This window comes from Poecilia latipinna, unplaced genomic scaffold (assembly GCF_001443285.1).
Source record: "Poecilia latipinna isolate Pla-1442-1.1 unplaced genomic scaffold, P_latipinna-1.0 Scaffold2289, whole genome shotgun sequence".
In the NCBI taxonomy this organism is placed as follows: Eukaryota; Metazoa; Chordata; class Actinopteri; order Cyprinodontiformes; family Poeciliidae; genus Poecilia; species Poecilia latipinna.
In genome coordinates, this window is record NW_015114905.1 from 1,306 (window position 1) to 13,737 (window position 12,432).

General features: G+C 35.3%; 2 protein-coding genes across 7 annotated transcripts; one reads left to right on the plus strand and one right to left on the minus strand.

Annotated features, from left to right (window-relative positions):
• Positions 1–584: 584 nt before the first annotated feature.
• On the plus strand, positions 585–5,151 carry dnaaf3l (dynein axonemal assembly factor 3 like). 4 transcript variants are annotated; one of them, XM_015018565.1, is made up of 12 exons: positions 585–667; positions 803–935; positions 1,471–1,577; positions 2,004–2,097; positions 2,169–2,323; positions 2,388–2,561; positions 3,036–3,158; positions 3,237–3,362; positions 3,640–3,778; positions 3,939–4,053; positions 4,150–4,224; positions 4,686–5,151. In XM_015018565.1, exons 2-12 carry the CDS (start codon positions 854–856, stop codon positions 4,825–4,827), a joined length of 1,332 nt encoding a protein of 443 aa, XP_014874051.1. In that variant the 5' UTR covers positions 585–667; positions 803–853; the 3' UTR covers positions 4,828–5,151. The 4 variants fall into 4 exon arrangements, with proteins under 4 accessions (XP_014874051.1, XP_014874052.1, XP_014874050.1 ...); XM_015018566.1 differs by having other exon boundaries at positions 853–935; XM_015018564.1 differs by lacking the exon at positions 585–667 and having other exon boundaries at positions 687–935.
• Positions 5,152–5,235: 84 nt separating this feature from the next.
• On the minus strand, positions 5,236–12,365 carry LOC106937176 (troponin T, slow skeletal muscle). Of its 3 annotated transcripts, none has more exons than XM_015018570.1 (13): positions 11,988–12,365; positions 9,514–9,543; positions 9,411–9,424; positions 9,303–9,329; positions 8,428–8,443; positions 8,275–8,335; positions 8,081–8,197; positions 7,351–7,428; positions 7,160–7,273; positions 6,453–6,562; positions 6,247–6,337; positions 5,872–5,912; positions 5,236–5,418 (listed from the first exon to the last, which is right to left on the minus strand). In XM_015018570.1, the coding sequence occupies exons 2-13, from the start codon at positions 9,534–9,536 to the stop codon at positions 5,373–5,375; spliced, it is 738 nt and encodes a 245-aa protein (XP_014874056.1). In that variant the 5' UTR covers positions 9,537–9,543; positions 11,988–12,365; the 3' UTR covers positions 5,236–5,372. The 3 variants fall into 3 exon arrangements, with proteins under 3 accessions (XP_014874056.1, XP_014874055.1, XP_014874054.1); XM_015018569.1 differs by having other exon boundaries at positions 8,428–8,446; XM_015018568.1 differs by lacking the exons at positions 9,303–9,329; positions 9,411–9,424; positions 9,514–9,543; positions 11,988–12,365 and having other exon boundaries at positions 8,428–8,534.
• Positions 12,366–12,432: the final 67 nt, after the last annotated feature.

Consider the following 12,432-nt stretch of genomic DNA (forward strand, 5'->3'; position numbering starts at 1 on the left):
TATTATGTTGTGCTTTTGTGTAAAAGACTCCTCTAAAATCCAAATTAAAAAAATCTTTTGACAGTTGTACAGTTGCTATCTTCACTTTTAGATACAGCTGGGTCAGCCCCAACCTTGGGCTCTGCAGTTTATTAAGCAGAAATTTAGTAAGTTTAAACTATGTGTAAAATAAGTGAAGACCTATCAAAATAAGTATGAACTACTTGGATTTAGTCTAAGGGTGTTTCCTAAGAGTGAGTTGCCATCTAATTTTCCTGGAGTTAAATTAGGGCTATAAAGTTTGTTCTTAAAAAAAAAGTAAATAAATAAATAAACAAACATAATAATTATTATTTGAAACTGAACAAAAAATGTTGAAACTGAAAGAAAAGAAATTAAATTGAAAAAAAAATTTAATTAAAAGGGATTTGAATTTAAATATATGACCTGAATAAACATTCACTTTGTTGTTCCAAAATTATTTTCACTTTCAATTTTTTTCGTTTTTTATTTATTTATTTATTTATTTATTTATTTATTTATTTATTTATTTATTTATTTATTTATTTATACAAACTTTGCAAGTTAATGGACACCAATTTAGCTCCATAATCCTCACTAAGTTTGAGACCGTTACCTAGCAACCAAACTCAAACATTTCCCCGGATGTTCCAGATCTGTTACTGAGGTGAGTCCTTACCACCAATACTTTATAATCCTTTGACAGACAAGACTCTAACGATATTACATTAATTAGCTTGTTTATTCTACATACCGTTAGCATGATCGAAGTTGCGTCTCGGCTGTCGCTACCTTGTTTCAGCGTCGACGTGAAACCCAGCTGCAGGTTGATGGTTCCCATGTTTCTGTTAGGATGAGTGCAGGTCGGGTGTCTGAAGGAGCGGGCTGGGTCTCCTGGTGGGGCTTCAGTCCAGCCCGGAATCTGCTCAGTTTGGGTGAGAAGCATTTTTATCTAATAAACGAAAAGAATTATGGGTATTCATAACGGGATTATTCTACTGGGCGCCGTGTAGTGGAGTGGTTCCCAATGTGTGGTTCTACACCTCATAAAGGGTCTCAAATCAACAAGCGTTAAGGTATCATTCAGAAATAAAAGTTAATAATAAAAATAACAGAAAAAACATTTGTTAATCCTATAGATATTACAAAAAATAAAGTAAGACAATATATTAGTAATAGATGTTGATTGTTATTGTGACAAACACAAGTTTCTTTGACTGTTTTATATTAATATTTGAAAACAACAACCTTTAATTTAGCATTGAAATATGGGCCTGCTTTCCATTAGGCCCATATTTTGAATTATAAATTGATTGAATTGATCTAATCTAATATTCTATTTATAAACAATTATCCTGAATTAAATCTGGTGCTACCACTATTGTACCCCCTAAAATGCTAAAATTTGAAATATATGTCTTAAATGAATATCTTATAATGTGTAAACTCATGTTCTGGCCGTCTATCCAGGCCCTGTGAAATCTGATGGAGAAATGAATGTGCTGCTGGTTGGCAGCGGGGATCCCAGACATATTCTGAAGACTATTATGGATTCTCCAGTCGAGCAAAACCTTCATGTGAGCCATTCAGTGCAAAAACACAAAATCTTACCAAGTATTTTGGTCTAGTTTCACATGCAGCTATCTTAGTGCATTTCAAATAAGACAAAAGGAAGTTACAAGTGACTTTTCAGCAAGAAGTAGGAGCTTTTTTTTAAGTCAATAATTACTTAAAAATTCCTTATAACAAAATGTTTAAGTGAAGTAATCTACCAGTGGAAATATTACTTAATTACTTATTTACTTAAAACAAGCTCCTATTTCTTGCTGAAAAGTTAGTTTTGTCTCATTTCAAGTGAACTAAAATATTTTCTCTAGAAAGTAGACAAACATGCTTGGTAAGATTTTGTGTTTTTGCAGTTTATTCCCTTAAACTCCTACATTAAACACAGATATCTGCACAGATCCGCGCAGCAGGAGCCACACATGTTCTCTGTTCTGCAGATGTGGGTGATTGAAAGCAGCATGGATGTTGTGGCTCGGCAGCTGCTGCTCCTCTACGTTACGCTGACGTCACAGGAAAAGATGGGAATCAACGGTGAGAGCTGCTTTGATGACGAGTTTATCATTTTATTAAAGCCACGGAGCTCTAAAATGTTTTGTTTTCAGAGAGGACTGAAGTTTTCTTGGAGCTTTTTGGAAACACGGAAATCCGCAGTCAGACAGAAGAGACGCTGCGGCGAGCCGCATCACAACTCATTCTCTCTGTCACTGAAACAATGGAGGACCCCATGAACGCCTGCCTGAACACAACACTCCTGAAGGTGAACTGTGCAACTATTGATCTCTTATTTCCAGTAAAACCACTAAAACTGAATGTTTTTCCAGTTCAAGGAGCGGGATGAGCTAGCCAGGATATTCAAGCTGTGGATCCAGCAAACTTCTCCGGTCATCATGTCCAAAGCCTGGGATTATCGGGTCAGGCAGCATCTCGGTACCCGCTACGACTCCAAGAAGGGATGTTTCGACTGGGACCTCACCATGAAGCTGCATGAGAAAGGGGTGATGGAGAATTTTTACACTTTATTGTTTATGTTGCCAAAAGAAAAAGAAAACGTAACTGGTTATTTTTCTGTATTTTAATGTTGAGATTGCCTACATCACTGCAAAAACACAAAATCCTATCAAGTATACTTCTTGTGCAAACATCTTATTACACTTTAAATAAGACTTAATTAACTTACAAATAACTTTTCAGCAAAAAAATATGAGCTTGTTTTAAGTCAATAATTCCTTAATATTGATAAAAGTAGCAGCACTAGTTCCACTAGAAGATCATTTTTACGTATAACAAGACATTTCCCATGTTATAAGTGTAACAATCTGTCAATGTCAGCAGTATTTTCTCATCAAAATTAAGGAATTGTTGACTAAAACAAGCTTCTGTATCTTGCTGTAAAGAAACTAGACTAGAAATACTTGATAATATTTTGAGTTTTTACAGTGATGAACTCTTCCTGGTTTTTCTCTAAGCAGTGTGGAGTCATCAGCAAACAGCAGTATGTGCAATGGAGAGGAAAGGGTTTGGCGTTCGAAATGAGGGAAGGTATCTACCAAACAACCAACCCCACTTTACTCTCCACAAGAGTTTTTAATAAGGTTTGTGCATATTTGTTTTTGGTGGACTAAAGAGCTCTGAAATTAAATAAACAATCTAAATCTTTGTTTTTGCCTCAGCAGAAAGGAGACAAACTTGGCATTCGAGGCTACTGGGGAGACATCGTTTCCAGCCCTTATCTTTCTTTTGGTATTGAAAGTGACGACAAGAAGCTGCTGAAAACACAGAATGGGCAACACCTCAATGTAAAATATGGCTGCAAATATTGCCTGTCAAACACTTCACATTTGGTCACTTTGGAGGCTTTCATTTCTTTTACTGGAATAAGAAGTAAATACATATTTGAAAGCCAACTCACAGTTATAATTACAGTGAAATATGGTTTCACGTTTTAAAATTTAATTCATAAAAGTTTGCAAACCATTTATAATTTTTTTTCCAGCTTATATTGAAGGTGCTCACATTCTGAAGAAGACTACAGTCTTTTTTATTTATCATTTTTTCCTCTTATCGCCTCCATAGACGGCCCAGGATATCTCTTTTGCAAACCTGCAGGAGTTGTTCCGGTCCCTGTCCAGCAGGCGGCGCCGTCTCACTGCTTCTCATACAGACACAGAGGCGGAGGAAGCGCCCACACTGAGTCAGCAAAAATCACTTAATGGTAAAACGTCAAATTATAACTGAAGCAACAGAGATATCTGAAACATGTCAGAATGTACATGTAGAAGAATTGTTTTATAATCTTATGTTGTCATCGTCTTTATTCCATTCGTTTTATTAATGCAAACCGACTCAATAAATTTTCTTTTACTCCTCTTCAGATTTAATGCACCTCAGCGGCGTCTCTGTCACATTTCTGCCTTTAGATTCTCTTCAAAAGCTGCCGCAGAAGCAGAAATACAGCAAATACTTCAACTCTGTTTACTTCTCTGCCAGGTAAGCATCAGTAAACAACAACAGAAGATTTATTTTGTGTCATCCTGAACTATGGATATGGCTGCTGAGCAGGTTTCTGTCTCTCTGTTTGTAAAGCTGCGTCCACCAGTTGGACCCCATGATGGGACAGATTGCTGCACCAGACGCTGTGCTTGTCGTGGAGCTGGCCAAGTGAGGGTTTTTATAGTAACATGGCTTGTTACCATGACAACTGCATTGTCACCAAGAGTACAGTGGGGCTCTGTAGTCGTGGTGCTTCATTTTGCTTATTAACTAACACTGTGTGTGGTTGCAGTGTTTGTATTTAAGTTGCGTTTGTGTGGGTGTGTGCGCGCGTGTGTGTGAACTCGGTTTTTATATCATTGTGGGGACCTATTTGTGTCTACAATGCAGGGTTGTGGGGACCACTGCTCCTTGTGGGGACATTTTCTTGGGAAATGCTGTTTGTGGGTTAGGGGATAGTGTTAGGGCTAAAGTGTGAATTGACTTTTTATTTGAGTATGGGTTAAGTGTGTGATGTTGGGGTTAGAGTTAGGGTTAGGCTGCAGAAAATTAATGGAAGTCAATGTGAAGTCCTCGCAAGACATAAAAACATAACTGTGCATGCATGCGTGTGTGTGTGTGCTTTTTAGGTACATTTTGGACCTGAACAAGGAGCAGGAAGCGGGCTTTGCAGAGACGGTGGCGAATTTGGCGCTAAAGGCAGGATTTGAACCCTGGTGTGAGGGCGCCAGTGATGGCGTCCACGCCGTTTTCGTTCAGCAGAAGAAGTGAAGACGGTTTTTCTTCAGCACAGATCTGCAAGCTGCTTCTGCTGCAACAACATAAAGTTTTCCTCATGTTTTATTAAATTAGCTTTTTGAGAGAAGAAGTAGATTATATAAGATTTTTCTTACTTCTACTTCTTTTTCTCAAAACTTTTGTTCACATTAACTTGTCACATGCTAATGTTAGGTTATAAATGAAAAATAAAAACATTTTCCAGATAATTTTCATTGTTATGTTTATTCCAATTCTTTCTAAAATGGTAGAATAAGTTTATATTTGGGAAGTATTTGATTTTTCAGCCTCAATGGATTTTAAACTATCCAGAACTTTTTCAAACTGTTTATTGTTGTTAATTTATTTGCAGAAAATTAAAGTTGCTAATTCAGTTTATATGAACAACAAAAAAAACCACTGTTTAATTGAAGCATGTGTTTTATTAACTAAATGGGCAATTAAACTGGAAGAGCTGAACACAAGAAAATTACTACAGCTAAATCTCAAGCTGGGAAAAAATCTTCTCCTTATTTTCCACTGTGCAAATGTGGGAAACCTCACTTCCATCGGCCTCCAACCTTCCCCTTCCCATGGTTTTTCTTACTGCAATAAGACAAGAGAAGCAGTAAATCAGATCACAACACTGCAAAAACCAAAATCTTACCAAGTATTTTTGGTTTAGTGTCTAGTGCAAAAATCTTAGTACACTTGAAATAAGACAAAACTAACTTACAAATAACTTTTCATCAAGATATAGGAGCTTGTTTTAGTCAATAATTCCTGAATATTGATGAAAAATGACTAGTTCTTCACCAGATTATGTATTTCTCTTAAAACAAGTCATTTTTGATGCTACAAGTGCTGAAAAGTCACTTGTCAGGATTTGTGTTTTTTCTAGCAAAGTGAGTCTAACACAACACACTCCATCAGTTGTCAGTGAGGGTTTTAAAAATAAACGTACTTCTGTTATTTTTCTGCTATATTAGTGATTTTGCTTCCTATCTGCAAAGACTCTGTAACTAAATGCTGTGCATGAATCAAATATGGCTGACTCACAATTTCTGAGCATGTTGGATTCTGTTCAGAAGGACGTTGATCTGAAAAACAAAGTGGAGTCAAGTGTCACAAGTTAGCTCATCTTTCGGAAACAAACTATATTTTCTCACAGCAAAAACAGAAACACTTAGAAAGTATTTTTGGTCCAGTTTCTAGTGAAAATACACTTAAAAAACATAAGAGAAATATCTAGTTGTGAGCTGAATAATCTTAATATTAAGGAATTATTGACTTAAAACAAACTTCTGTCCACCGAAAATGTACTTTTAATTTAATTTTGTTTCATTTCAAGTCCTAAGATATTTCCACTATAAACTAAACCAAAAATAATTGCTAAGATATATTTGTTTTTGCAGTGCTTAGATGAAGATTTACTTCATATTTCTGCTTCTTCATCTTCTCAGTGAGGTCAAACTTCTCTGATTCCAGCTGATAGATCCATTCCCACATCTCCTTGGCTCTCTCTCTGAAACACATGGAGTTGAGCCGACAATTATCTGATTGGCTTTTTAAATTATTTCCAGAATTTTCCAGACTCACTTTGTGCAAACAGTAAAAACGAAATGCTGAAAATGAACCACCTGAGGCCGTCCTCCTCCAGGCTCTCAATACTCAGCGGCTTCCGTCTCTCTGCCAGAGTCTTTTTCTTGATCTCTCTTGCCGTTTGTCTCTTGCCTCTTCTTTGTTCTTCCTGCAGGAAAAACAAGCTTTACTTACAGAACCGGGTCTGGGATGATTAGTCAAGCTAATGTTAAGTTTCTGTAATGGTTGAGAGCTCATGAACTATGCCTAAAAAGTAAGTCTTATTTAAATTGTCACTTACGTTTTTGATCAGAAGAGTGTTCATTAGGTTTTACACCTTCTACAGCTTGCTGAAGTTACTTCTACGCAAATATAATGAAGGCGTTTGAATATATTTGAAGAAAAAAAACACGCTGAAAACTCTTGTCAGAAAGTGAAACTCATGATATAGATTCATTTCATACTCTTGAGTCACAAAAGGTCATTGCTAAAAAAGTTCAGAGTGCTATATCCAAACATTCTTGGAAACTTTTCCTTCCACTAAATTTTCCTGTTTTGTGTTAATTAGCTGATAAAGATGTGACACCAAGAGTTTCCAATATTTTACTTTTCCACAATATTTTGGTTTTCTGAGAAACTGAATTTTGTCATCTGAAAGCCATAATCTTGAAAATTACAACAAATTGTGACAATAAATTTTGAATGTTGCTGTAATTATTAGAGCTGTAGTTGTTATTTCACTAAAAACAAAAAGAATCCCATCGACCTTTGCAAGGAATCCTCCAAAATGAGCGCCCATGTTGGAGAGCACTTTCTTCTTCTTGGCCTCATCGTCCGCTCTCTTCTTCGCCTCCTCATCCTCTTTCCTCTGTCGTTCTTCCTGAAAGAGTTAATCTGAGACATTGAGCTCTGCAGAGCAGATTTTTAAAATGATACCTGTAATTTTAGAATAATTACTGCAATCCGTGTCTGTCTGTCTCGCTCTTTTTCAGCCCTCACACGCTGCTGCTCAGCTCTCTCTGCTCTCCTTCTCTCCTACATTAAAACGTTAAAACACAGAATGATGCAGTCAGAGCAGGATGGAACAGGATTAGAGCCACTGGGGAAAAAAATAAAATAAAATAAAAAATCTGGATGTTTTTTCAGAATTCTAATTCTGTATCAATCTGTGTCAAAATCCAAATATATAACCAAATATCCTTAAGTATTTGCCCGTTTCTCTGTTATCATATGAAAATAATTACACAAAGGTTTTCTTCCTTTTTATAGGATTTGTAAACCTGCAATTTATTCACACTGAAAGACCGTCTCAAATTTTTTAGTTAGATTTGAGTTTTAAGACTAAATTTGCCTCATGGTGCACAAACAATGTAAACAATTTTGATTCTGAGAACATTTTCAAAATTCTGACAAAAAAGTCTGAATTTTTAGATTAAAGGCAGAATTCTGAGAAAAGTTTGAGTTCTGACATTAAAAGTCAGAATTTTAAGGAAAAAATTCAAAATTTAAAAAAGTCAGAATTTTGAGGAAAAGTGAGAATTTTAAGACAAAAGTCAGAATTATGAGATTAAAGTTTGAGTTCTGAATAAAAAAAAGTAATATTTTTGTGTTTTCAGTGGCCCTAATGTTCTTCCATACAACAGTCATGCAGAATCTTTGTTTGGGGGAAAAACCAGAGGAACTTTACAATTCTGTCTTTGAGTCCAACCAGCTCCTCTTCCTCCTTCTTCCTCTGCTCAAAGTGAACATCAATCAGAGTTTGCAGCTCCAGCAGATCCTTCTCCATCCTCTTCCTGTGGATATCCTGACAGCAGGAACACAAAGGGTCACTTATGAGTGATTTGGATGCTTTTCTTATAACTTACAGCTGAAGGAACGTACGTCAAAGTCAACCCTCTCTCCTTCTGGGATTTTTGGCGCTGCGAGTTGTGTGACCAATGGCCTGAGCAAATATTACAACATATTAACACGTGTTTGCATTAAATATTCATGTTTTAGTTATTTGCATGTAAACATGGACAGTATTTAACTTACTTGTATCGGGGGCGTTCTTCTTCGACATGGTCACCAGAACAGCAGCAGAAATAATGAGTTGGGTTTGTTTTGATAAAACTCACCATTAAGTAAAAAAAGGCGTAAATTTCAACCAAAAAATTCAGAAATTTTGAGATTTAACTCAGAAAAAAACATGGAAATTTCCAGGTTCAAAAAGTCAAACATTTTCACCCTTTTGAAACAGACAATTTTCAAAAGTGAAAATATTTCAACTTATGGTGCTCAGAAACTTCCTGTTTTTGTTTCTAGAAAATTTCTGAGTTTAATCATAAACTTTTAGTTTTTTCTTGCAGATTTTCAACTTTAGGAGGTTCTTGTTTTTTGGGGGGTTTTTTAAAGAAAATTTCTCAGATTAAAATTTCTGAGTTTTTTGGCAGTAATTTACTTTTTTGTTTTCTAACATGCAATCATAATTAGGGCCACACTAAGAAAACATAAAAATAAAAATTTAACGATCGTCATATTGTGAGACCAAAGTCATAGTATTATGAAAAAAAGTAATGACTTTTGAATAAAGTCAAAATGTTATGAGAATATAGTTGTAATAATACTATTACATCTTATTGTTGGTGCCTTTCTCAACACTCAAGATCACCTTACATAATTTAACAGACAAAAAATGACAAAAAAGTAATAACATTTGAAAATATAGTAGTCATAACATTACAAAAATGAAGTTGTACAAGAATAAAGTCTAAATAATCTGAGAATAAAGTTGTAATATTATGACTTTATTCTTATATTTGTTCTTATTCAAATATTTTCCTTTCTTTCTCGTGGCCCTAGTACTGTAGAGTTTCCTGTATTATAAAGTTTAATAATAACCCTCTGATTGTTCACAGCACCAGGCTCACCTCCCTCTCCCTGCTCCTCTTCATCATCTGCAGAAAAACACAGCAGCAGTCAGACAGAGCTGAGAGAAAAGATGTACATTTATTTAAAAAATGAGTGAATATTCTTACCCTCCTGATGGCCTCTAGAGGCAAATAAGAGATAATATCAGACAGGCCTTTAAAAACAGACTGTAGTGATATAAATACTGAATGCTGGATTTGATTGGCTCACCCATGTTCTTCTGGAAAAGACATGGTGACTCTGGAGAGAAAAGCAGAAATATGAAATTCAGCAGAAAGGCTTCATTCAGAAGCTGAGAGCTCTTTGAGTAACAAACTGCTGCATCTGGAGCGCACAAAGGAGCGTTAACACAGATCCTTCCTCCCAAAATTCTTCACTATTTGCAGTTTTTCCAGATTCTAGTAAATATCCTGTTCACTGCAAAAACACAAAATATTACTAAGTGTATTTATAGTTACTTGTGCAAATAGCTCAGTACATTTAAAATAAGACTAAATTAACTTATAAGTAACTTTTTAGCAAGAAATAGGAGTTTGAGTCAATAATTTATTAATATGGATGAAAAAGTTTTAGTTTCACTGGCAGATTATATAATTAATAAAGCGCTATATAAGGCTGATATTTTATTTCATTTCATAGACTAGCTCTGTCAGGAGGAATTTAAACTTTATCTACAAGGAAAGTTAAAAGTGCATTTAAATGCTGTTCTTCTGACTCATTACAACAAAAACCATTTTCTTAAAATGCTGTGAATTAATTTTCTCTAAGGTATTTTAAAAATTTCCTTTCTGCTTTATAACTGTCCCATGGCTTTATTTAGTGTCATAAATTGAGATTTATTAGTGGGAAGAGAAATTATAATATTGACAACATTAATATTCCTGTGCCGTTGGTCTAATAAAACTTTTGGATTAGGTGTGAATATTTTCCTGATTTAGTTTGGAAAGTTGTTTTTAAAGAAAAGTAAACTAAATATAAAGAAAAAATATGTGTAAACTTTATAATTTTGAGAAAGTTAAAACATTATTGTTAAATTCTTTCTTATTATTTTGGCAATTAGCAAACAGAAGTAACTTAGGTAATCCTACCAGACCTGAAAATAGGAAGTTTAGTCTGACTAAATGTAAAAACATATAAATAAAAAGGCCGTCTGTATTTAACTAGATGTAAACAGTCGAGGCTGGAGGGACGAGAGGACAGAAAAGTGTTGTTACCCTGCAGGGAAAGACTCGGACACCAGCTGTCCTTTTAATTTGATTTGGAAGAAAGAATCTGGGATGGAGACATTAAGCATTTTGGCTGGTTGCTATTTATACCTAAATACTCTGATGTCACCCCATCTATTCTCTGCCTCAATTAACTGAAACTTTAACAAACTGCAGCTTAGACTATAAACCGTTACCTCATCAGAGCTGATCAAACTAGAAGAAATGAACTAATCAAAACAGACATTTGTCCCCTGAGACCGTCTGTCTTAATAAATCAACAGACTTTCAGTTCCTTTCGTTGTCAGATTTTAAAGTTAATTTCTCAGATTGTGGATCTGAACAGCGACGGGTCGAGAGCCAGTGGAGGATTTGGAGAGGAATTCATGACATTGTTACTAAACTGTCTGAAGGAGGACAGACAGACGGATGGACGGACGGACGGACGGATGGACAGGGAGTCCAAGGGCACCAAAAATAAACCTGCAAGTCTGACGATCGTCATGCTTAATTCAGATCCATCAACACAGCTAACCCTTTCACAATAAGAAATTAATTAGTTAATAAAATGTTTCCATTCTGATGACTGAATGTTTTGAATGACAACTTTGTTTTCAGACACGTTTATTTTTATTTCTGTTTTCTTTACTAATTTTGTTTGTGTTTAATTTTGGACATTTTCCCAAATGTTCTTTACAAAATTAAAGTTTATTAGACGTTGAGAGCGTGAATCACTGTAGGCATATTATTTGAAGATGATCTCACAACAATATTAACATTTATCACAGTAATTACTGGGACAATTGATCATCATAGTGACATGGAGCTTCATGCATCAAAAATATGTTTTATTTTCCTCACTCACCATTTTTTATTTTATGCACTTAAATATGAACTTGTCTTAAGTAAATAATTCCTTAATATTGATTAAAAAAAAAATCTAGTTTCACTGGCAGATTATTTCACTTACATCTAGTATGATTTTAAATCAATATTAAGGAATCATTCATTTAAAATAAGCTCATATTTTGCTGAAAGATCACTTGTAAGTTAGTTTTGTTTTATTTCAAGTGTTCTAATTTATTTTCACGACAAAATACTTGGTAAAATTTTGTGTTTCAAATGTGCTGTCAATTGTTTAAGTCAATAATCCTGTTGAAAAAAGTACTAGCTATAAATGAATAATCAAAACTTTTTCATCAATATTAGGGAATTATTGACAAGCTCAAAGTTATTGCTGAAAAGTTACTTGTTACTTAGTTTTGTCTTATTTAAAATTTACTAAAATATTTGAACTAAAAACTAGACCAAAAATGTTCAGTTTTTGCAGTGCGTTTCTAACGGTTAAAAAATGCATGATACAGATTTTAAAACTCTCTGGTTGGTTTGCTATTCTAGAACGATTTCATCTTAAAAATAAAGGGTTGTAAAATAAACCATCGTATCTGGAGAAAGTCAGGAGGTGGTCAGAGGACATACCTGGACGGAAACGGATGGCGGCGATGAGATGAGCAAATAACTGCTGAAGATGCGGCTTTATAAAGGGAAATCCTCTGGGAATGTCGTGGATAATCTAATTATTCCAACTCACTTCTGGGTCTCGCCTCCCAATAATCAGCCACATGGAAACATCCAATCGTTTGTCCTCGCAAAACTATTTGTAACTGTGAGTAAATCCAACACTTAATTTGGAAAAGGTTGGCTGGGATGTGGATCACTGGTGGCTTTTGGAGGCATGAGATGCAGGAGGGTTGATGGCTGACCTCACTGCTGTAATAACAGACAAAGACAGCTGGCTGGCGCTCGGACCGGTCCGTCTGGCCGGCGCTCAGTCCCTCCAGACCGGAGCTGGAGATCCACTCAGGTCTGGAGGGACTGGAGGAGAAAATACACAAAAAAAATAAATAAATAAATAAACCCAGCA